Below are 22,188 nucleotides of genomic sequence, written 5' to 3'. Positions count from 1 at the left end.
GCAATATATGTATCCAAATGCGAGACGCTCGGTCATCCAATGCTATTAATACAAGAAAATACAATTCTACGACCCAATTAGTTCTTCTGTCCGTTCTGGGTCTTCTGCTCTGACTGGACGTAAGCAGCCGTCTTCGCCTGAGCATTACCAGATAAGAACCAAAGCATAGCCACGCCTAGCGTCACTAGCACGAGGATATGAACCGCCCACCAGATATGCTGCACACCAGCTGGACACATAGTGATCTCATAGCTCCATTCGCCAGCGACCTCATCAAACCACGCCGAAAGGAGACCGGCATTACCACCGAACTCTCCCATCATCGAGCGGAGGGTCACCTCCCGGATAGAAGGGTCGTCAATGTGCTGGCTCTCATTGAAGCGCTTCGCAGCCCACTCCCAAGATCGAGGCGAACCGTCTTCACCGACTGTTTCAGTGCGGTTGACGAAATGGACAGTATCGCAGCCGGTGTGGTCATGCCCCGTAAGAATGAGCCCGTTTCGGCCTTGGCCACCAGCAAGCGCATTCTCGTCGCCGCTCAGCCCAAATATGCCTTGCAGGATCCCGCTAGCGCTGAGTGTGTCGCTGAGATGGTTCTGCTCCTTGAGACCACCGTTAAGCCACCGGGGCACACCGTCGGGACCGTCCTTGTCGTCAGAATCACGAAATGAGAAATACGGCCCGTCCGTGCAAACGCCGTCTTCCTTGTGCAGGGGTATATGTGTCAGAAGCAAAGTAAAAGCCGATCGGTCCTCGACCGGCGAGACTCGATCGGCGATTAGCTCATTCAGATAAGAATACGTATGGCTCTGAACCTCCGTAGAAAGCGCGGGGGTATCGAACATGAGGGAATTGAAGTTAATCAAGTGCAGAGTAGGGGTAACAACCTGGTCTCCAGCAGACCTAGATGAGGACAAGATGGGCGGGTGTTCGAACCGCACATCCCAATTCGCACGGCCAAACGCACGCTCAAAACGCTCCATCCGCGCCTCGCTGATGTCCCCCGCATATCCAATATCGTGGTTTCCCGCGACGTTGATTACGCGCCTGGCCCAGGCCCGATCCGCGCCTAGGGGTTCTAATGGCGGCGCATTGCTGCCTTCGCTCTGGCTCCAACCCGCAGCACCGGTTCTGGTGATGTTGTCGTCAACTCGCTCTCCGCCGCGGAACACGCGGTCCCAGTACCGGTGTCTGCGCCGGGCGAATTCGTCGTCGGAGATCCATTGGCTCCCCACTAAGTCGCCCAGCACCGTTGTGTGTGTCGGCCGGGTCCACCAAAAGAGTGTGCGGTAGATATGCGCGAGGTAGTAGTCGTTGCCAAAGAGGTCGATGCGTTTCAGGCCTGATTTGAAGGCCCGTGGGATGTCTTCGGTTGCGAGGGTCTGGAGACCAGTTGTAATGTTTGAGAGGACGTCCTCGTCCAGTAGAGGTGAAGTGGAGGCGTTACCGATTGCTTCCTGGATGGCGCGCCAGTGAGTCTGAATGCGGGGGTATAATTCATATTCGGGGAGAGGAAGCGATGTGTCGCCTTCCAATTGGGGGTCTGCGAGGACTAGGAGTCTAAAGATGGCAGGTTGACTGTTTGAGTCTGAGGTTGAAACGCCAAGGTGTTGGAGAAGCGTGTTGATCACTGAATTATGGTATAGCTGCTGCTCACTCGACCGTGAGGTAGACTGTGGTAGAGGAAAGGCGCATCCGTTGAAGACTGGGTAGAGATAGAGGTAAACAGTGGCGATCACTGTGAGTGGAAGAAGGAGCGCAAAGGTGCGGGAGAGCAGCCAGCGGAGGGACATGAGGAATCTAAAATGACAGGAAAAGAATAAATGTTATAAAGACCTATACAGCATATTGAAAAGAGTTGTCTTGAATGGTGAAAAGGAGAAGAAACAAAAGTGCGGACGCTAATCGATAAAGACAGCGCACATATACACGGTGACATCTGCTATAGGATCGAAGTACCCAAGACAAAAAGGAGAACTTATAGTCATGACATTTTGAACAGTCCCACCAAGGATTGATGATCTAGTATCAAAAATATCCCAATTAAGCTGTTTGTATACAATGTTAGTAGGATGGTGGCTATATACTGCCAGTGCTAAGACTTGGCGGTATACTGGGCGGTGAGAACTATGGAAATGAGGATTAGAAGCAATTAGCCATCCATGGGATGGTTGTATGAATTATTGTATTATCTACATTTGCAATCGCGATTAATAGGAAAGAACGCTCAGATCCAGTCAACTTTGTGTCGATAAGCAAGTTAATCACATACTCCCACGTAAATCCCCCGGCGACCAAAGTACCTGTAATGACGAAATTGGGCCGAGTCAACAAAGGGAAGAAGTCTGAGCGAGGGGTATATCACATCAAACGCCAGCAAAAAAAACAAGAATGGGCAAAATATGTCCTTCACATAATTGCAAGCAAGGTCACACTCAAATGATAGGGGCCGCAATAAATGTTCACTTAGATTCCGTCTTGGCCAGAGGATCCGGAAGCAAGGACGGCTGGCCATTATCCAAATCCCCGAGGGGGTTGGAGATAGGTCGTTCGAGGCCTTCATCTGTGTTGTTAATATCCATACTGCCGTTCGTGTCCTCAAGGGAGTTAACATCAGACTGACTGAGGTTCAAACCCTCAATTTGCAGACCCGCTTCTTCCTCTTCCTCATCAATGGTCTGCGCGGTCTTGGTGCTGCCCGAAGCAGGAACAAGATCTGCCGGCCGCTGCTGCAGCAGCCGGGCCTGTTTTAGACTAATAGTCTTTTGCTTGTTGGTGGTTTCCACTGCCTGTCCTAGGTCACGCTCGATGGTCGCTTTCATCAACGCTCCCATCCACAGACGACCCTGCTGGACATTGTCAACCTGGAAAAAGTGGGTGGCTGGTTTTGTGAATTGCACAGTGCGCGAGTTGCCTGACTTTGGGGGCACCAGCTTGAAGAAGAACGGCCCACTGCCATCCTTAGTGGTCAGTGATTGGATGACCGAGGGAGTGGTGAGTTTCGTCCCGCTAGGGCTATCCACGGTGTTGTTGGCATTGGCAGGTAATGCGGTTGAGCCGGTGATGGTTGCGTGTAGAGCGATGATCGGATCTTGATCTGCTCGCAGGACACGGTGAGCGGTGATATCGATCAAGCCTCTTTCCTCGGTGTCGTCCTCGGAATAGTAATAGGACAGACGACGACCGCGCAGGACGAACAGACGGGGCTTCCAGGTGGTCATCAAGTTGGAAGATCTCTTCTTCATCCATCCACTGTAGTCACAACCATCCATTTGCTCCTGCGGTGTCTTCTTCTCAAGACCCCGAGTATAGGCACTAGTCTCTTTCTTAGACTTGGCCGTTCGAGGACGGGCTACGAATCCCTGTCCGTCAGTGGTGGCCTTACCAGACCCATCTGTACTATGCCGTTCCGAGCTCTTGGACGTCGCCGATGGAGTTGTGGATCCAGTGCGAGCAGAGGTAGGATCGGACTCCAGCGGCGAATCAGGCGGCGCAGATGTGTCAAGCTTCTTTCCAGCAACGTCGGATATGGCTCGAAGGCCCATGGCTCGGCGAAACTTGGGCCCGGCATTTTTCAGTGGCTGGAATTGCAACGGCGAAGCGCGAGGAATTTCCGAATCACCTTTGCCACCGACACGAGAGAAGTTGGCGAAGAATCCACCACCGTTACTAGTTTTGCTATCGGTGGTTGACGACTGAGAGCTGGTTCCACTTTTATCCGTTGAGACGCGCGTGCTCAAGCTTCGCAGCCGACTCTTCGGTGGCGTGCCGTGATAGGCCTTGGCCGCGGGGGAGACACGATTCGCTGCGTCACGTATCGAGTCCACACTGCCAATGCGAGAGTGGCGCTTCGCTGGGGATATCACTTGGTATGAATCATCTGCATAGCTTGACTTTCGTGACTGATTGTTTACATCGACACCAGCCGACCCCCGTTTCTGTAGAACGCGGCGGGCCCGGCGCGAATCAACCTCGGTTCCCGAGAAATAACCCCGATCTAGGTCCTCAATCTGATCCGGGGTGGTGACATAGGAGTTGTAAGAATCTGACTCAGCGGTCAGCGGTCCATTCCGGAAGCCACCCGGACTAGTGCCCGCGGAGGTTCCTGGGCGAGCGGGCATGGCTTGGGGGCCGGAATTCAGAGTCCAGGACCGGTCGAATGAGGGTTTCTTTTGCTGGTGACCAACAAAAACCGAATCAGACATGCCTCGTTGGGTGGCGTCAATGGAAGAATGACGACGCGCTTGGTTGAGATCACGGAGCGATGCCGCAGAAATCCTTCTCGTTGATTCATGGCTGTACGGAGGGGTATGCGGTGTCATGGGGGAGCTGCTGTTGCTGGCCAGTCGGGGGTGCTGCACCGGCACAGAGCCTCGTGGATAACCAGCGCCGGTCTTTTCTGACAAGGTAGGAATCCGAGGAAGAAGTGGTCCGGTGTGTCCAGCGCGAGACAATGCACGTTCATCGGAAGGTGAGAAGTTGGAGGAGATAGAGCCTCTTGGGGCTTGCTGCTGACTGAAGCCCTTGGTCTCTTCTTGGAAGGCCTTGACCTTGTGCCAGGTCTTGAGTCGCCTGCCCATGACTCCAAAATCGAACTCCTTCATGAAAATAAAATCTTGATCCATATCAAGAAGCACGTCACCGGTGATCTCTTGTTCTTCAAAGATGTCACAGTGTTTTTGATCAATGCCAAGGCTGCGCAAGCATCTTGAGGTCTGTGTTGGACTCCATTTCCGCACCTCTTGCTCGGTTGGAAGACTCTGCTCCTCGTCGTCGGTCTCATTTCCATTGATGTAAGAAGCCCTGTGGCCGATATGGCTGCTGTACTCGCTGCCGGAATCATTGATCGTCCTGGGTTCCTGGGTCGACACGCTGTGACGTGGGGTGTTCATATCCGTGATGTGCTCGTCAATGACGCTCAAGGTCTCGTTCATGACCGGACTTTCTTCGCCGTTCAAATGATTGTCCATCGATCCACGAAAGGCTTGCTGAATATCGGCCGCCAGGCTGGGGCGAGGCAGCGGAGACGAGGCGGATCGATGCTGTGTGGGAGAACTGATTTGCGGTGACTGCATATCGTCGGAGCTAACGTGGCGCGATGCTTGAGGGGTGCTCTGTCCACTCTCAGCCGATGCGAATGATGAATCTGGGCGCGCGAGGGATTCCAATTGTATCGGCGACTCTACCAGTACTGGCGACTCGGCGAGGGTCTTTCTTTGGGAGCCCACTTTGGTAAAGTCTGTCGCGCAACAAATATTAGTTGGGATCATAGTCGGGGGTGGTGAGGGGTGGTCCTGGGGAAGGGGCGCATACTTGCAGGGAAGAGACCAGTTTGTCCCGTCCTCAGGTTTTGTCCGTAGTACCAGGCATCTCCAAATTCCTCATCCAACTCGATCAGTTTAATCTTGTCGCGGGGTAACATGACCAGTTCGTCTTCTCCGCGCCCGCCAAATTCATCTAGTTTGGAGTGTTAGAAGCCGGGCGCATCCTGAGAAACGCGGAGTCACAGAAATCGAGGTGTCGCACACGACGTCACTTACGAAGAACCTCCAGAATGTCGCCTGGACGAACACCCTTCGGTGGGCCCATGGTAACCATCTCAATATTCCGTGTATCCTAGTCAAGAGCCAACACAAAACATGGCACCCTTGGGGATAGATTTGCAAATTGCAGATTGCAATTGCGTATCCCACTGGGGGAGACTCGGGAGTAATGTGATTTGGCGAAAGGGTAGGAGAAAGGGGAGAGAATGTGAGAAGTCCAAAGGCTAGAGATTCGGGAGATTAGAAGGATTAGGTTAAACAACTCGCGGGGCTCGGGAGCACGAACGAAGGATCTCGACGTAGAGATAGATTGGATTTCTTTTTTTTTTTTCAACGCGACCAAGAATATTGGTAAATTATTGATAGAACTCGGATTTGAATCAATATCAAACCTAAGACGCAAATTCGAAGAGAAAGGCGAGAGTGACGTGTGCGATTGTAAGAAAGTCTGGACTTGGGAGACTTTCCCGTGGTTGAGGGAGAGGAGCTGAGAGGTGGCACAACTGCGATTACATATAATATAGGGACTGCGATTACAATCATTATAAGTACCAACTACCTAGCGCTTAGCTTGAATAGTAATTAGCAACATACCTGGGCAATTAGGTCCGTTTTCGTACAGTACTTCAGTAGTACATGTGCCTTGTATGCAGATGAACCCGGTCATTCTTGCCCAAGTCCACCCGATCTATATTAGAGGATTAGAATGGATTAGATTCACTTGAGATTCAGATCCAGAGGAATCGAGTATAGGATAGCTATAGCAACATCTCCCCCTGCTTACTGCGCTTTCACTCCCAACTGCATGGATCCATTCCTATTATGGTCTCTAGGCGCTTAGGTGTCTGGGATTCTTTGAACCAAACATCGGTGTAAGCGCCCTTTATTATTGAAAGGAACCTCCAAATCATCCTGATGCCTCAGACACTTACTCGATCATCATGGTATCACCTAAATCGCGATCGCTCGCTAGTGCAGATCATATTGAGGAGTCCAACACTACTGCCAGTCTGTTCTTAGGCGGCGTGCGGAGACACTGGATGGGCCCGCAGGCTAACGCCCCAGAGAATTCGGCCGCGCGAAAACCTCGCGTTGAGGTTGATCCTCCAGTCCCTCCCAAATCCCTTCCCAGCGAGACTGTCTTAATGTCCCCCGTCACGCCTGGTGAGACCCTTACCCAGCCTCCCGCACGTGGTCCTGTTGATGCGGCAAAAAAGCCCGACACGCGACCGACGGCTCTTCCCTCACCGGTTCTCAGTACAAATTCTCACCCAAGTCCCGTCAACGCCGATGCGATCATCTCAAATAGACCTTCCACGCTGCCGCCAATCTCTACACAACTCACGGCACAGCGTGGCGATGATGAGCGCATGGCGGTCCAACCTCCTCCTAGTGGGCTCACCGCGTCACAACGCGTGACCCAGTCCTCTCGAATGGGAACGGATCGGTCCCCGGACTCCCCCTCGCTCACAGACACACGCACAGGTACTAGCACACAGCAACACGCAGTGTCAGGGTCACGACCTAGTCCGCTGCAGAATGTGGGAGCTGGGATTGCGGCTATCCCCAATGAGACATGGGAACAATGGTCTGCTCAATTGAATGCCTTGGTGGACGATTTGTCTGCAAAGGGAGCATTACCCCCTGCTCACTTGAGCCAGACCACTGTTGTTCGGCCTCGGATTAACCTGTTGCAGCAGGCCATTAATCGTAAGGATGCTTTCTATCTGGTGATACATCAATTGTACTGCCGATATAGCACGGATGCAAGCACATTGGGTCAAATTAGAGTCCCCAACGCGGGCATGAAATTGCTCACGCTTATTCTGGATGACAATGCAAAGATGCATGATGCCGCTACCAATGGATTTGCCCATTTCCCGGCATCTCCACAGCAGTTGATGCACACAAACTGGTACATTCAGGTGCTGTCTGGTGTTCCTGAGTTTTTAGCACGGCTCGCGAATGAATGGCATGGAATCTTGCACCAGGCTCGTCATCCCCCGTTGGTATCTCACCTTTGGCAAGCACTCGCTTGTCCATCTCAGATTTTGATGTCGGTGATGTTCACGTGTGTTGCACGGCACCTTCACCATGACAAAGACGTGGATGCCCTGCTGAAGTTATTTTGGAAAGATTTGGAAGCTTTTGAGAAGTGTAGGGACTCTAGACTTCCCGGGACCACTCAGCAGGCTCTCAACTGGAAATTCGTCCAAGAGTATCGCAGCTTCCCGCCTAAATACTTACCACAAACACCACAAACACCATCTTCTCACTCTGCACCACCTCCTAGACCTCAGAATCGAGCCATGCCTCAAGCTGCTCCAGGAGTACCTTCCTATCCCAGTTCTTCGGTTGCTGGTGTCAGTCAACCTGCCACAAATCCACCTGCTCCAAGCCCGATTGGTGCACCTTTGCAGCAGTTTCCCTCAAATTCCCCCCGGGGCCAGGTTGTTGGTCCGGCTGCTGGGTCCTATCATTTTGGCGTAAACCCACAAATGCAGAATACCCCGCAATCTCATTACAATCCCATACCACAGGGGCAAGGGCCGAGACAGGAACACGGATGGTGGTATCCGGGGAATCTACATATGAATCAGCAACAGCATATGTATCTGCATACAAATCCGCATATGAATCCACAGATGCAAATGCACATACAGACATCGATCGGACAAGTAGCATCTTCTCCGAGGCACCAATCACTGCCAGGCTCACATGGTCAACAAATACCTAGTCAACAATTACACGGTCGAACAATGACTCCAATATCGCCTGCTAACCCCTCCCTCCAATCAAGTGCTCTCACCCCTACACAGTCAGCGCAATCGCTCCATGCTCCATCGTCTATATCTACGACGCCGACTACAACAAGCCACATGGCCCAGCACCCGATGCCACCACAAAGGCCTAATAACCATCACACTCGACAACATTCGACGGCTTTGCAGTCGTCTGCTTCACCGGTCACACGTGCGCCTCAGGGACAGCATCACCAGCCTTCGCTTAACTCTGCTTTCTTCCCGGTACCTGGCTACAGGGCACCTATGACGGTGAATCCAAATCCAACGCGTCTCGGTCTACATCTGGTTGATCTTCGCGATCCTATGAAGAGGCTGGTAAAACAGGGTTCGGATGGTAGTGACATTGAGACTGATTTGTTTACCTATCTCAAAACTTTCGTTGTACACCCAACCATTGTCAACGTTGACCAGCCAATCTACACATGGAATTTCTCTTTCACGCATGATGAGCGCCAAAAGCTCCCACACATAGCTCACGGGAAACAGAGCCAACATTCGGTTTGGACCTTTAGGCCCGGTTGCCGGACTATTCGCCTGCGATGCATTCGTCTTCCTGGCAATCCGGACACTGTGACGGAGAAGACCTGGTGTACTGCGAACACTTTCTGGCCCAGTGTCTTCTATATTAGCGTGAACGACAAAGAGCTCTATGTGCGCCGAAAGGTTCACAACGGAAAAGATCTGCCTTTGGACATTACCGAGTACATCAAAACAGGCGAAAACAGCGTACGGCTCGATATGATCTTAGGACAGGATGAGTGTAAGACCTCCAAATTCGTCTTCGGGGTGGAGGTCATGGAGGTTGCCGAGTTCGACCAGATACTCAGCCTGATCCAATCCGTCCCAGCTGCCGAATCTCGTGCAGCCATCAAAAAGCGTCTTGCTCCTACCACCGATGACGATGATTTGGCCGTGGTCACCGACAACCTCACGATCGACCTGGTGGACCCTTTCATGGCACGCATCTTCGATGTCCCCGTTCGCTCGCGCTATTGCCGCCACCATGAATGCTTCGACCGTGACACTTTTATAAAAACCAGAAATTCCGTATCCGGCCCGACACCGATGGTCGATAACTGGCGCTGCCCGATCTGCAAGGGAGATGCACGCCCGCAATTCTTGGTCGTCGATCAGTTCCTTGTCGATGTCCACGCCGAGCTTGCCCGAACGAACGGACTCGATGGGATTAGAGCAATCCAGATCAAAGTCGATGGAACCTGGACCCCCAAGTACGACACTGATGAGATCTCGCCTGTGACAGACAACCCCTTCTCTCCGAAGCGCAAGGCTGAAGGCTCTTTGGGCCCTGTTCCCGTACGCCCTAGGAACAATGTATCTCATGGCAGTCACAGCCCGGCTGTTCGCACCCAAGAACATACGGTCATTGACTTGGACTAATGAGTTTATCGGGTTTTCAACGAATATTCTTTCCTTCTTCTTTTCTTCTAGCGGCTTTGGCCTTCCAATGTCTTTCGTTTATCTTTGCATGCATTTGAAAAGAAGATACCCCTTATTGCGTGCTTTTCAAATGCATTTCTTCCATGTTCTCTCATGATCTGTTATCTCTGGCGTTAGGGAGACTGATTTTACGGCTGCGTCCGCCTTTTTCTTATTTATCCAATGCTTCCAACGGCTAGCTCATTTTTTAACTCCCATCTTATTTTCAAGGTTACCTGAGCTCTCTAGTGTTGTAACTAGACTAGAACTTGCTTACATATATCAAGATAAATACCTATGTATTGGATTTCCTCTGCCACTTCTCGGCATTCCGTTCCCTCAGACATTGCTGCTTTTTGAACTGATAGGAGTATTACATTTAGAAACACCATGACGAGAGAAGTTTACATAAATGCTGCGTTGTTCCTAGCATATACAGAGAAATACCAAATATAAATCATGGATCAACTCGTCCAGGGTTTCCCTCGAAGCCATACCGGGAAGTAGCCAAAGTCAAAACATCGTCATCCAGGCACACAGTCCTCGTGCTCTTCACCACAGCCTCGTCGTAATCTTCAAACAGTCTGCCGTCGTGATAAGGACATCGGTTTCCCCTGGGCCCGGGACTCTATCATACAAAGCATTGAAGGGTAAGACAAGGGGAGTCCCAGTAACACCTTGTGGTGTGATGGTTATCTTCTGGGCGCAATATGGCTGTTGGCTGTCGGGCACCTGGAGGTCCAGCGGGGGCACACCTTCTGGAGCCAATTGCCATTTTTCAATGTCAACCCTGCTGTCCTTGATGGCGATAACCAGCGCGATTCTAACATCGCCGTTCGAATCTGCAAACCACCTTGCTGCGTCTGCGCGGAGCTGGCTCAAGCTTTCAGACACTCCGGTCTCAATGACAAGAGTTGGCCATCCCGTCGAACTGAGTGGTATCGTGCAGCGGGAGGGCGGGAGAAATGCATTGTCGGGCTGTTTGCCTTTGGCAAGGTTCGGCTTGTAGGTAGTATGGCCGACCCATTCTGAATCACTCCAGTGCAGACCCATTGCAGCGAGAGCGTCATTCACAGAGAACATAACCCTCGTGGTGATGATTTCGTGTTGGGCTGTCGGGATGACTTTTATCAGACCGCTCCTGCCTTGCCATTGGAATCGGTAATTAATCGCCTCTAGGCAATTACGGTCTTCGTCGAGGCGCTTGATGACTGTTGTGGGGAGGCCAAGAACAAGAAGCCATTGGTTTGTGCTTTGTTTGTTGTCAAGAGATGCGAAGACCTCATTTGCAGCGGCACGGAGACGGTTCATAGAGGTAAACACCCGAACCATGTGGTTATCAGGTAGAGCGGACGGAAGAGATAGAGCGGCAGTAACACCACTGTTTGACATCCTGATGAGATGAGTACAAAGATACTTGCCTTTGGGTTGTATTGTGTTCGGCTAGGAAGGCAGGATGTGAGCTGGCTTGAGAGTGTACGAACAAGGCAGAAACCTAGATACATAGAAAGGTAAGTTAGGAGGGGAAAGAAGATATCCATACACAAAAAACCGCCAAAAGACGGCTAAAAAGACTACTGAAAGAGGTGCATAACCAACCCCCCATTATTGCGTCATCGTACTTCAGTGCATTCTTTTTGAGAGAGGAACGAGAGGGGGAGGGATTAAGTATCTCGCAGAACAAGGGCATCGTGAACAATGATAGCCATCAAGTACATACATAGGTCGCAAGATCAACCTTGGAACAGTACAGTGGAGCCAGGTCGGAGCTTTTGATGGGGGTGGACCCCTCTTTTACGGGGTAAAATCCCTTGGGACACGTCCTCTCGTACGCTGCAGTCTACGCAGGGAAGTTCGCAGGTAAGTTGATTTTCTCTGGTATCGACATTAGATTATATAAAATATATTATATTGGGCATTCAGATAGTACACCAAGTGCCCGAAGGAAAGACTACTTTCTGACCCTCCTAACATGACTAACGAGGTTCTCAATGACTCCTTCGAAAGCCTCTTTTTCGCCGACCAAGCCATCCCGCCGCTTCAGCCAGTACTCCAATACCGAACTAGCGCGCTGAGCAACATGCTCCAGTTCATGGACATGCAGCCTCAACTCTGAATCTGTGAGACCACTCAGTGCAGCATCGGTAGTGGCGCACAGCCGGCGGACCGCCGAGAGGTCTATCTCCGGCGCCGGTGGTGCGCCGCGGCGAGAAGTAGCCTTCTGGCGGGAGGGGGCTTGCCCCTTTTCGCCGGTGTTGTCGTTACCTTCTTCTTTGCGGACTTGACCAGCGGAACGAGCGCCGGGGCTCTTTGCGCCGGTGCCTTCAAGGTCAATAGAAGGAAGAACAAGCTTTTTCTGTTTGGAGGCTGGGAGAATCTCATCCAGATCAACGGGCACGCCCAAGGACACGAGGAATAGTCGGCGAATGCGGGATTTTACCCAGTTCTGGGGCTGGAGGGGTGGTGGTGCCACGAGCTGGGACCACAGTGAGAGGGATCGCTCGGTGCTGAAGATTGCTGCGGAGTCGGGGATTGGCTCGACAGGGGGGAGAGAGCTTATGTCTTCGGTTTCGGGGAAGAGAATGTCGAGGGTGTCTTTGAGGGAATCGAGGAGTGCGGAGGTGGATGTGTATGTGTCGAAGTCGATAAGAGGTGGGGGTGCGCGAGATTGCTGAGATGCCGCGGTATCGTCTATGGGGGCTTCCTCTGCACTGGGCTCCTGGAAGCCGTCGTCAAAATCCCCAAAATCATCATCTCCCATGTCTTCCTGCTCTTCTACAAATTCATCAAAATCATCACCCGCTTCTTGCTTTTCATATCCGTGGTCGTCGTTCATGTCATCCTCTAATGAGAGGTCTTTGGTTTCCAGGTCTGTATCATGTATTGAGACATCCGGGACGGTTTCTACCGTATCGGGTAATGCGTCACTTGCTGAGCTTTTATGAGCTTGTGGGTGTGGCGGCAGGTCTTCCTCAGCGGGAGCTGTGTCCACCCGCTCGAGCCGTGTCTCGGGAATTTCTATTGAAGATGCATCGGTCTCAGGAAGTGTAGGGTCGAATGCTGGTGGCGTTGGGCTGCTCTCGGAATCTGAAGCCTTGGTCACCACATCGGGCACAGCATCGGCAAGACGTTGTTCATGGGCCAATGTGCCGGGGACTTCGCCATGGCTAGGTTCATCTGGGTCCACCTTCTCAACCACTGTGCGTGGAAACGGTAAGCCTTCTGGACTCAAGCTTTGGTCCTCTCCAGGCGAAGGCGTCTGGCTGTCCGAGCCTTCTGGGATAACCGCAACCTCATCAGGAACTGCATCCTGCTCTCTCTTTTCGAATGCTGCTGTACCAGGAATCTCTCCGTGTTGGGTGCTGCTGTCAACCCTCTCGACTCGCGTTCGTGGGATAGGGGAATTGCGACCAGATTGTGGGAGTGACTGGAGTTCGGGATTGCCTTCGCTGGCATCTGAGAAGTGTTCATCTTCACTTTCAGAAGCTACTAGAACAAATGTCAGTTTCAAACAAATATTCAAGTATATCGAAGGGTTATGTACTGTGGTCGCCAGCTCCTGGATCTTGCATTTCCGTAGTTCTGCTGGGTGGCTCTAGATGCGAACTAGACAAATCGGACGGCCCCTCCGACATGATTGCAGCTTGAATTCAGGGTGTTAACATGAAAGAAGGGGCACGTATAAATGAATAATTCAAAATGGAATGGGGTCGTGTGTAGTGCGCAGTGAGGACTTGTTTCCCTGCGATCGATGTGAGTCCAGAACATGTCTGCCTTAGGCACTAATTATCAATATGTTAGCCACTTTATTCAGGCATAACTACTGCCTTGTATTCAAGGCGCCAAGTTTTCAGCGCGTGCTTGCCAAACTCCTTCCAATTATTATTGTCTATTGTCTTTTGTCTATTGTCTTCGACTTTCTTTTCTCATTCCACCCTTGGGCTCTTTGTCTCACTTCATTCGATCAAGAGCTCCATTCTCCTACTGTTGGGTCTTTTGATCCATTCTGCAGGCCCACCTTTCCTGCTCCGTGTCGCTGGTGCTTTCTCTCCATCCAGCTTTTTCCCTCCCAATCCTGAAGCTCGGTCACCAACACCATGGTGTTCTCTTTCGACTCCCCGGCCTCTACTGGCGCCTCTAGTGGATCTCTTTTCGGCACAGCAGGCAATGCCTTCGGTGCCAACAAGGATAACAATGCGTCTAGTGGTGGGCTCTTCGGTAATGTTGGAGCTTCGTCCACCGGCAACAGCACATCGATGTTTGGAGGAAATTCCGCAAGTGGCCAAAGCACACCAACCTTCGGAAATGCAGGCGCTGCCAATGCGACCAAGGGCGGTACCTCGGCCTTCAACTTCGGCAGCAAGGCTCCATCGGGAACTGGCACGCAGCCTAACCTCTTTGGCGCCACTGCTGGCAACCAGACTCCCAACAAGTCTACAGAATCGGCCGCACCTGCCGGTAGTACGATGTTCGGTGGAGCAGGTGCAAAGAATATGTTTGGCAACGCCGCTACAACAGCTACCCCCGCTCCCGCGGGAGGCAATTTGTTTGGCATCAACTCCACCACCCCTGCTGGTCCTCCGCCGGCATCTAACCCACCCAGTAGCTTATTCGGAGTCTCGACTACCCCCACCCTAGCGCCGTCATCTACCACACCTGCTACTTCACAGGCATCTAACAATATGTTTGGAGGGGGAGCAACCAAGCCGATTTTTGGTGGCGCAACCGCTACTGCGCCCAGCAGTGGTCCGTTCAGTGGAAACAAGCCGGCCGATTCAGCCACTCCCACGAGTGCTGCAGATAGCACTCCTAAGCTCTTCGGCGCAGCTGCACCCGCGGGTGGTGCGCAAAGCTCACAGACACCGTCTATGTTCAAGAACCTGGCTGCTCCCGGCACTCCTCCTTCCTCCACCGCAAACACAACTCTCTCCCTAGGAGCCCCCACTACCTCGAGTGCTACCCCTCAAAAGCCTTTTTTCCCTTCCGCCGGAAGTGCTACATCCACGGCTGCTCCGTCGACTACTCCAGCAACAGCTCCTCTTGGAGGCCTGTTTAACACCTCAGCTCCCACAACTACTTCAGGTACTGCGGCCACTACCGCGCCTGCCACTACTACACTCGCTGCACCTACGGGCGGCTTGTTCAGCCAAGCTGCTACTACCACTTCGGCGCAACCAGCGACCTCCGCCAGTTCAGCACCCCAAACGACGGCTGCTTCGACTACATCCGCTGCTCCAGCTGGGCCCGCCGCCCTTGGCCAGTCTACTGCGGGCCCCGCTCCTCCAGCTCAGTCACGTCTGAAGAACAAAACCATGGATGAGATCATCACCCGATGGGCCACGGATCTCGGCAAATATCAAAAGGACTTCCGCGAACAGGCGGAGAAGGTTTCCGAGTGGGACCGTCTGCTGGTGGACAATGGTACCAAGGTTCAGAAGCTGTACGGCAGCACTGTTGATGCGGATCGAGCTACCCAGGAGGTTGAGCGCCAATTGTCAGCGGTTGAAGGTCAACAGGATGAGCTCAGCTCATGGCTGGATCGATATGAGCGTGAAGTCGACGAGATGGTTACCAAGCAGGTGGGCCCTGGAGAGTCCCTTCAAGGACCTGACCAGGAGCGTGAGACAACGTAAGTACAACACACAACGCAACATTTGATATGGTTTGCTAATATAGCCATTAGCTACAAACTGGCCGAAAAGCTCTCGGAACGCTTGGACGAAATGGGCAAGGATCTTACCAGCATGATTGAAGAGGTCAATGGTGCTTCATCCACATTGACCAAGACCAACAACGCAGATGAGCCGGTAAGTCACAAACCAGTATTGATCCCTTCTTTATGGTTATTCTTTTGCTTACGCATCTCTATAGATTTCGCAGATTGTCCGTATTCTCAACGCGCACCTGTCCCAGCTGCAGCTCATCGACCAAGGCACCTCGGACCTGCAGTCCAAGGTCACCGCCGCCCAAAAGGCAGGCCAATCAATCTCTGCCCGTCTCGGATATGGCTATCCCAACAATGGCATGGGCAACAACAACACTGCTGATGATTTCTACCGCTCGTTCATGCAAGGACGGTAAAGGGCTGGATGGCTTTTTTTAATGATTTGAACTCGGAGTTATTGGCTACGTGGCACCTCGATGTGCTTTCTGTTGTAGTCTGGGAATGCTAATAGTCCGTCACAATAAAATGCTTGCATGCGCTTTGTGATTAACAAATTTCGAACCTTTGTAGAATCTAATGCAATAGGATTGACAAACTCTTCTCAGATACTTGTTGTATATTATGTCTCTGGTCACTATGGCTAATGCTAATTATCAGACCAAACCTCGAGGAGAGCCATCACTTCTCTCTGTCTTTCTTCTGATTTGTGTGCTGCTTTTGATACTACATGTATAGGAAATTGACCCTTGTTGTTTCTGACCAGCCGGTCAGCGCCTGCCGCTAGCAGCAAACTGATGAATTCCACATCATTTCTCTCCGCTGCCATATGCAATGGTGTATTGCCTTCTTCGTCCCTCGGTTGTGCATCAGCGCCTCTCTGCAACAATTGCCTTGCGGAGTCCAGTGAGCCAGTGGACGCTAATTTGTGCAGCGGCGTCACGCCAGCCCTAGTTTTTGGCTCTACATCGGCACCATATCGTAGCAATAGCCTGAAAAGCGCAGAATTTGCTTTGGCCGTCGCACAATGCAATGGTGTGATATCGAAATCATTTCCCTGCCTTGGATTGGCACCTCGTGACAGCAAGAGGGTGGTCACTGAGGTTGGGCCCAGCTCCCTGCATATAATACTCTCCCAGAGTACTCCCCGCATCAATGGTGTGCTCCCATCTAGCGATCTTGACTCTATATCTGCACCATGATCCAGCAAGAACGATGCTGTTTCGACCCAGCCATCCCGACATGCCAGATGCAGTGGTGTCTCACCTTGCTCATCTTTCGCCTCAATATCAGCTCCTTTCTGCACCAACAACTCAACGGTCTTGACTTCACTGAACGCCAGGTGCAGGAGCGAACTTCCACTTTCACTCCGCACATTCAAATTGGCACCGCTCTCTATGAGACATCGGGCCACTTCCACAGAACCAGACTTACACGCTACCTGTAACGGAGTCTGACTCAGTTCATTCCTAGATTCCAGATTGGCACCTCTCTCAATAAGAATTCTCACCACTACCTCGAGGCTGATGGGAGATGATTCAGCCGCAAGATGCAATAGGCTGCTGCCCCTGTAGTCCGTCCTATTTGCATCAATCCCGCTATCAAGCAAGATTTCAGCGACGGCTGTTTTATTGCGGAGCACAGCTGATGTGATCGCGTCTTGGGTCCTCCCGCCGCTTTCAGCGTACGGGTCGGCTCCCTGTGCCAACAGGAAGGCAACCATATCAGCATGGCCGTAGTAAGCGGCCAGTATCAACGGCGGGTTTTGTCCTTCCCAGTCCCTCGATTCGATTTCTGCTCCTTGTTGGAGTGATTCTTGGGCTGCCCTCACAATTCCTTGGTTTGCTGCCCAATGGAGGGCGCTTCCCTGGTGCTCTCGGACGTTGTAGGCATAGAGGAAGGGGTTCAGGAGGATATAGCAGCGGCGACTGGTTCTTGCAAACGCATTTATGTCTTTTTCGCAGTCTTGGTTCTCTGCTATGGCTAGCAAAATTTCGTTTGGCAAACTGAGGAGAGACATGGCGGGGTATTTCTTGGGGGTTGGGCGTTGGGTCGAGGTAAGATGAAAGGAGCCTCAGCCTAAGCTGGGTGATCATGTTTTGTTTTGTGGAGACGGCTGACAACATACAACTTAGTCATATAACTCGTATAATCCTTGCACAATGCTGGTAAACCTGGTTGGGTAAACATTTGCTGCAAGACAATGTTCTCGGGTTAGTTGCGGCCAAAAGAAAGCATAAACATTGCAAAAAGATGAGGAATCTCGTGTACTTGTACAAAGATCAAGAACATACGGAGTACATAGGTAGTTTATTAAGACTACTCTCCGTACAGATTTAATCATGGTTTATTTTACCGAGGTTTCTCAATAATATTTCCGAGTGAGCTACTGAGCTATACACCAGAGCGCAGAAATTCCACATGCTATGGTAGAGAGATGTCCTGTTTAGGAACAGGCGCTGAAAACGATACGACCTCAATGCAGCAGGCAAGCACGATAGCTCGTTGGAGCGAAGATGGTATTATACACAGCAATGGAAGGGCCCTTCATATTAAACATGAGATGAATGGGTGTATGGATCTAGCGGCTCAAGCCATCGCTAAAGAGAAACTAGTTAGCCTTGCCGTTTACTTTCAACTGAAAAGGAAATAGACAGGAGAGTATTTCCAGACTTGGACTTACATGTGGCTCTCGAGCTCATCCAAGTGCTTGCGCTGCTCGCCGATCTTCTTCTTGAGCTGAGCAAGCCTGTCAAAATAGATTAGCTCCCCGCTCGAGTCTGATTGTCTGATTGTTCTCGGCTTTGCGCGGAACTTACTTCTCAAGCTCCTTCTCACGGATGTAAAGGCTCTCCTGCGCAGCCTCGCGCTTGGTGAACGAGTCGCTAGTAGAGGAACCAACGTTAGCGATCATACAGATATATGTCACCCAGCTGCGGCAAGGCAGGCATGGGCTGTCTACTCGGTACAATTGTACTTCGAGTGTAAAATTCGCAGTCAACGTGCATCGCACTTACCCGGAGGAGGTACCACCGCTAGTGCGGGGAGCACCGGTGTCACCTTCGCCCATGCGAGGGACGGCTACCGAGAAGGAGCGGGCGAAAACTGCCCGGTTGGCAGTAGCAGCGGGACGAACAAATTGACGAAGCATGTTGATGATTTGGATGGTAGAAGTGGTTCAGGTGGGATTTACGAGGTGAGCTCGGGTACGAGGAAGGTAACGTTCCGTGCCAAGCCAAATCATGTGATGGGGATTCGGGAGAAACAAGCTTATGTCAGGTGAAGGTCATGTGAACAAAAATTTCTGATAAGTCGCGGCCTTCTCATTCGATTTTCCACTTAGGCCCTTGTGAGTTGTATACGATTGTACTTCAACTACTTTGGATCACAGGGGCTGCAGGGATGATCACATCATTAATCTACCGCAGCTGACTCTTTTCCCCCCTTCTTTTCCGTTCTTTTGCGATCCGGGTAGGCCAATAGCCAAGCCTCTATGCTGTATATCCATTCGTTCTAGACTGCTTCCGACACATGCTGTCTGCCTTGGTTTATGATCTCGAATGAGGCGCAAGTAAGGAACCGGGCGATTGGCGGATGCCGAATGAGGGATGACGCTGTAGGCGGCCCACCGAACCACACAGAAGCGATGAGAGAAGGTGTGCTGTGTATAGATTGGCAAAAAAGCCATATCTTCCTGGATTTCTTTGTATATATATAGAAAATAAAATAATTAGAAGAAAAAGAACAGGTCCAAGTGACCTCGACTTGTCATTTTTGATATTTCCTAAGAAAAAAAACCACGAAGCCCGAACAGAAGTGGGTTGTTCAGGTAAATCCCAACAACACCGCCTTCTGCCCCCCTCCTTTCCTCCTACCTCCTCTCTTTCAACTCCCTACTCTCTTCCATCTTCCATCTTGCTATCCCTTAATCACCTTCATTTCCTCTTTCACAAACCAGGTCAGTGTCTTCCTGTCGTTCCCCCAGTTGAATCTGTCCTTTTCTCGCCCTATTTCTATGCCCACCCCCCGTCATCACCGCAAAACCCACACATCAACAATCCATGATGGGAAGAGACCAATCTGAAAACTACGATTCTGCCCAAATTCAAATCATGGAATCGCGCTACAATCTACGGTGGAAACCACATGCTCTCGTCTCCCTGTTCACGAGTTGACCCGTTGCCGCGACCGCTTTCCTGCGATACTCCCCAACGACACACGGGAAGAAGGGCCCTGTAACCGCCACGATCGTCATGATCGGCCAAATCTCTGGGGTCTTTTAGTTTTTCGTTCCAATATCTTGATTCAGAGACGTTCTATGTGATACTCATCGAAATTCAACTGGGCCCTTCCCCGTATATTCGAAGGGGGGTCGAGGGTCGATTTCTACCCCTCGCCATCGCCACTTGCACTGTCCCATGGCGTGATTTTCAGCCCTCGCATCGAACATCATCAATCCAAGAATAAAGACTCATGTGAGAAGAAAAAGATTGGCTAACATAGTTCGGACTGTAGAAAACACACATTCACCATGGGTCACGAAGACGCTGTTTACCTCGCCAAGCTCGCTGAGCAGGCCGAGCGCTATGAAGGTTGGTTTCTCTTAAATCTAGATCGTTCAGTTGCACAGACTCCTGACAATGCGACGCAGAGATGGTCGAGAACATGAAGGTCGTCGCCTCGGCCGACGTTGAGCTCACCGTTGAGGAGCGCAATCTCCTGTCTGTTGCCTATAAGAACGTCATTGGTGCCCGCCGTGCCTCGTGGAGAATCGTCACCTCTATTGAGCAGAAGGAGGAGTCTAAGGGCAACGAGTCCCAGGTCACTCTCATCAAGGAGTACCGTCAAAAGATCGAGGCCGAGCTTGCCAAGATCTGCGACGATATCCTCGAGGTTCTGGACGACCACCTCATCAAGTCCGCTCAGAGCGGCGAGTCCAAGGTCTTCTACCACAAGATGAAGGGTGACTACCACCGCTACCTTGCCGAGTTCGCCATTGGCGACCGCCGCAAGGGTGCTGCTGATCACTCTCTGGAGGCCTACAAGGCTGCCACCGAAATCGCCTCGACTGACCTTGCTCCTACCCACCCCATCCGTCTCGGACTTGCTCTCAACTTCTCTGTCTTCTACTACGAAATCCTGAACTCCCCCGACCAGGCATGCCACCTCGCCAAGCTTGCCTTTGATGATGCCATTGCTGGTATGTTCAAATTCCGTCACGTGCATTGACCAAAGCTAATGTTTGTCTGCAGAGCTCGACACCCTGAGCGAGGAGAGCTACAAGGACTCTACTCTCATCATGCAGCTTCTCCGTGACAACCTCGTAAGTGTTCAAATCACACACTGATTCAATTTGTTCATACACTGACCCACGTTTCTCACCAGACTCTCTGGACCTCGTCCGAGGCTGAGCCCGTTTCCGAGAGCGCTGCCCCTGCTGAGAAGAAGGAGGAGGCCCCGGCCGCTGAGGCCGAGAAGCCCGCCGCCGAGTAAATGATTAACACCTAAAAAGACCTTGTTGATGGGCACGCGTCCTCAGGACGGATGGAACAACCGAGAGAAAGAGAGCGCGCGACGGGTCTTCTAGTGCAAGGAGATAGATTCGAGATGAAGGAGGAAGGATGATGAGATGTGTTGCCCCGATTGTCGATTTATTATCGCAGGGACTCGCAAGGGTTGGTGTGAGAATATTGCGATCTTCGGGTGACCCTGCTCTCTGGGTCATTTTTTCCTTGAAGCTTCTCTGCTTGTCTGCTTGCCTACTTGCCTTTGCTTTGGCCCGGCGCTTGTTCTCTGCCCTGGGGGATATCCATCCTGTCTCCTCTTTTCGTTTTTTTCATTCTCCTTGTTATTTTGCCTACTTTGCCTCTTAACTACCCAAAGAGTCCCCTTGCGCGCACTCCCCCAGCCCAACACACATACACACAGAAGTTTTTCAAATCAGTTCCTTATCAGGACTTCAACAAGGGTATCCCTGCTGATCCCTAACCTGGCTTTTCACCTTTCCTATTGATCACTCCCCGTATATGTGCCATTTTGGCGGTTTGATTCTCACTAGATGTGGTTTCGAAGATAATCTCCGTACACTGTTCCAGTAATTACCTTGCGAATCATTGTAGCTGTAGCATGGATGACTGTATGTGTATGAGTCTATGTCCATTGCCCCGGATGTCGCAAAGTAGCCAACAAGCTGTCTTGTCCGAGTAAACTAGGCGGTGCGGATGGAAGAATTTATCACAACAGCCTCATCCTGCCTCTAAATTAACACCCTCCATTATCCACAGTATCTTCATTACTACCCATAGGCAGCACGGCCTCTGACCCTATAGAACCAGTCGGATAGGTCATCTAAAATACATAGTTAGTTACGTACCAGACCCTTAACTAATACAAAGCATTGTTTCAAATAATGAATCGGTACACCGTACTCCGTACTGTATATCCGACTAGGATATGCGGATATGTATGTGCATATATGCCCGTGTACTGCAGACGAGGCGGCAATGATATCAGTGGCTGTATTAATTGGACACTACCGAGCTTATGTGCGCCTGCCGGTGTCACATCGCGGATTGATCGGCGCAATTTCTTCACGGGGTATGCAGGCCATACTCCGTACGGTCCGTTCATTTGTCCGTTCGTAATGACCCGTTAGTCGATTGGATGGCGTTTCGCCGAGTGTCGCTCTTGGCCGCATCGGGTTACCTGTCTCATAGTTTAGCAAGCCACATTTGGGGTTTTG

General features: G+C 51.4%; 9 protein-coding genes across 9 annotated transcripts; 3 read left to right on the top strand and 6 right to left on the bottom strand.

Moving 5' to 3' along the window:
• Positions 1-77: 77 nt before the first annotated feature.
• N7518_001018 (uncharacterized protein) lies at positions 78-1,793 on the bottom strand (the record flags this gene model as incomplete). The annotated part of the gene is made up of 1 exon (XM_057181946.1): positions 78-1,793. The coding sequence occupies one exon, from the start codon at positions 1,791-1,793 to the stop codon at positions 78-80; it is 1,716 nt and encodes a 571-aa protein (XP_057047296.1).
• A 669-nt stretch (positions 1,794-2,462) lies between these two features.
• N7518_001017 (putative polarized growth protein (Boi2)) lies at positions 2,463-5,598 on the bottom strand (the record flags this gene model as incomplete). Its single annotated transcript, XM_057181945.1, has 3 exons — positions 2,463-5,239; positions 5,314-5,457; positions 5,541-5,598. The coding sequence occupies 3 exons, from the start codon at positions 5,596-5,598 to the stop codon at positions 2,463-2,465; spliced, it is 2,979 nt and encodes a 992-aa protein (XP_057047295.1).
• An 886-nt stretch (positions 5,599-6,484) lies between these two features.
• On the top strand, positions 6,485-9,745 carry N7518_001016 (MIZ zinc finger domain protein; the record flags this gene model as incomplete). The annotated part of the gene is made up of 1 exon (XM_057181944.1): positions 6,485-9,745. One exon carries the CDS (start codon positions 6,485-6,487, stop codon positions 9,743-9,745), a length of 3,261 nt encoding a protein of 1,086 aa, XP_057047294.1.
• A 591-nt stretch (positions 9,746-10,336) lies between these two features.
• On the bottom strand, positions 10,337-11,176 carry N7518_001015 (uncharacterized protein; the record flags this gene model as incomplete). Its single annotated transcript, XM_057181943.1, has 1 exon — positions 10,337-11,176. One exon carries the CDS (start codon positions 11,174-11,176, stop codon positions 10,337-10,339), a length of 840 nt encoding a protein of 279 aa, XP_057047293.1.
• A 559-nt stretch (positions 11,177-11,735) lies between these two features.
• N7518_001014 (DUF5102 domain-containing protein) lies at positions 11,736-13,419 on the bottom strand (the record flags this gene model as incomplete). The annotated part of the gene is made up of 2 exons (XM_057181942.1): positions 11,736-13,270; positions 13,329-13,419. The coding sequence occupies 2 exons, from the start codon at positions 13,417-13,419 to the stop codon at positions 11,736-11,738; spliced, it is 1,626 nt and encodes a 541-aa protein (XP_057047292.1).
• A 462-nt stretch (positions 13,420-13,881) lies between these two features.
• On the top strand, positions 13,882-15,865 carry N7518_001013 (putative nucleoporin Nsp1; the record flags this gene model as incomplete). Its single annotated transcript, XM_057181941.1, has 3 exons — positions 13,882-15,413; positions 15,468-15,591; positions 15,656-15,865. The coding sequence occupies 3 exons, from the start codon at positions 13,882-13,884 to the stop codon at positions 15,863-15,865; spliced, it is 1,866 nt and encodes a 621-aa protein (XP_057047291.1).
• A 230-nt stretch (positions 15,866-16,095) lies between these two features.
• On the bottom strand, positions 16,096-17,466 carry N7518_001012 (ankyrin repeat domain-containing protein; the record flags this gene model as incomplete). The annotated part of the gene is made up of 1 exon (XM_057181940.1): positions 16,096-17,466. The coding sequence occupies one exon, from the start codon at positions 17,464-17,466 to the stop codon at positions 16,096-16,098; it is 1,371 nt and encodes a 456-aa protein (XP_057047290.1).
• Positions 17,467-18,027: 561 nt separating this feature from the next.
• On the bottom strand, positions 18,028-18,597 carry N7518_001011 (uncharacterized protein; the record flags this gene model as incomplete). The annotated part of the gene is made up of 4 exons (XM_057181939.1): positions 18,028-18,046; positions 18,130-18,195; positions 18,266-18,331; positions 18,464-18,597. The coding sequence occupies 4 exons, from the start codon at positions 18,595-18,597 to the stop codon at positions 18,028-18,030; spliced, it is 285 nt and encodes a 94-aa protein (XP_057047289.1).
• Positions 18,598-19,941: 1,344 nt separating this feature from the next.
• On the top strand, positions 19,942-21,083 carry artA (14-3-3 adaptor artA). The gene is made up of 4 exons (XM_057181938.1): positions 19,942-20,038; positions 20,098-20,646; positions 20,699-20,769; positions 20,832-21,083. The coding sequence occupies exons 1-4, from the start codon at positions 19,978-19,980 to the stop codon at positions 20,937-20,939; spliced, it is 789 nt and encodes a 262-aa protein (XP_057047288.1). The 5' UTR covers positions 19,942-19,977; the 3' UTR covers positions 20,940-21,083.
• Positions 21,084-22,188: the final 1,105 nt, after the last annotated feature.

Source organism: Penicillium psychrosexuale, assembly GCF_028828465.1.
Source record: "Penicillium psychrosexuale strain IBT 29551 chromosome Unknown utg000001l, whole genome shotgun sequence".
NCBI lineage: Eukaryota > Fungi > Ascomycota > Eurotiomycetes > Eurotiales > Aspergillaceae > Penicillium > Penicillium psychrosexuale.
Note: the sequence above shows the minus strand (reverse complement) of the source record. Positions and strands in the feature narration are given on the sequence as shown.

Coding starts and splice junctions, on each gene's coding strand:
- artA (XM_057181938.1), top strand. CDS start 19,978: ATGGGTCACGAAGACGCTGTTTACCTCGCCAAGCTCGCTGAGCAGGCC. Junction 20,039..20,097: donor GCAGGCCGAGCGCTATGAAG/GTTGGTTTCTCT, acceptor AATGCGACGCAG/AGATGGTCGAGAACATGAAG. Junction 20,770..20,831: donor AGCTTCTCCGTGACAACCTC/GTAAGTGTTCAA, acceptor GTTTCTCACCAG/ACTCTCTGGACCTCGTCCGA.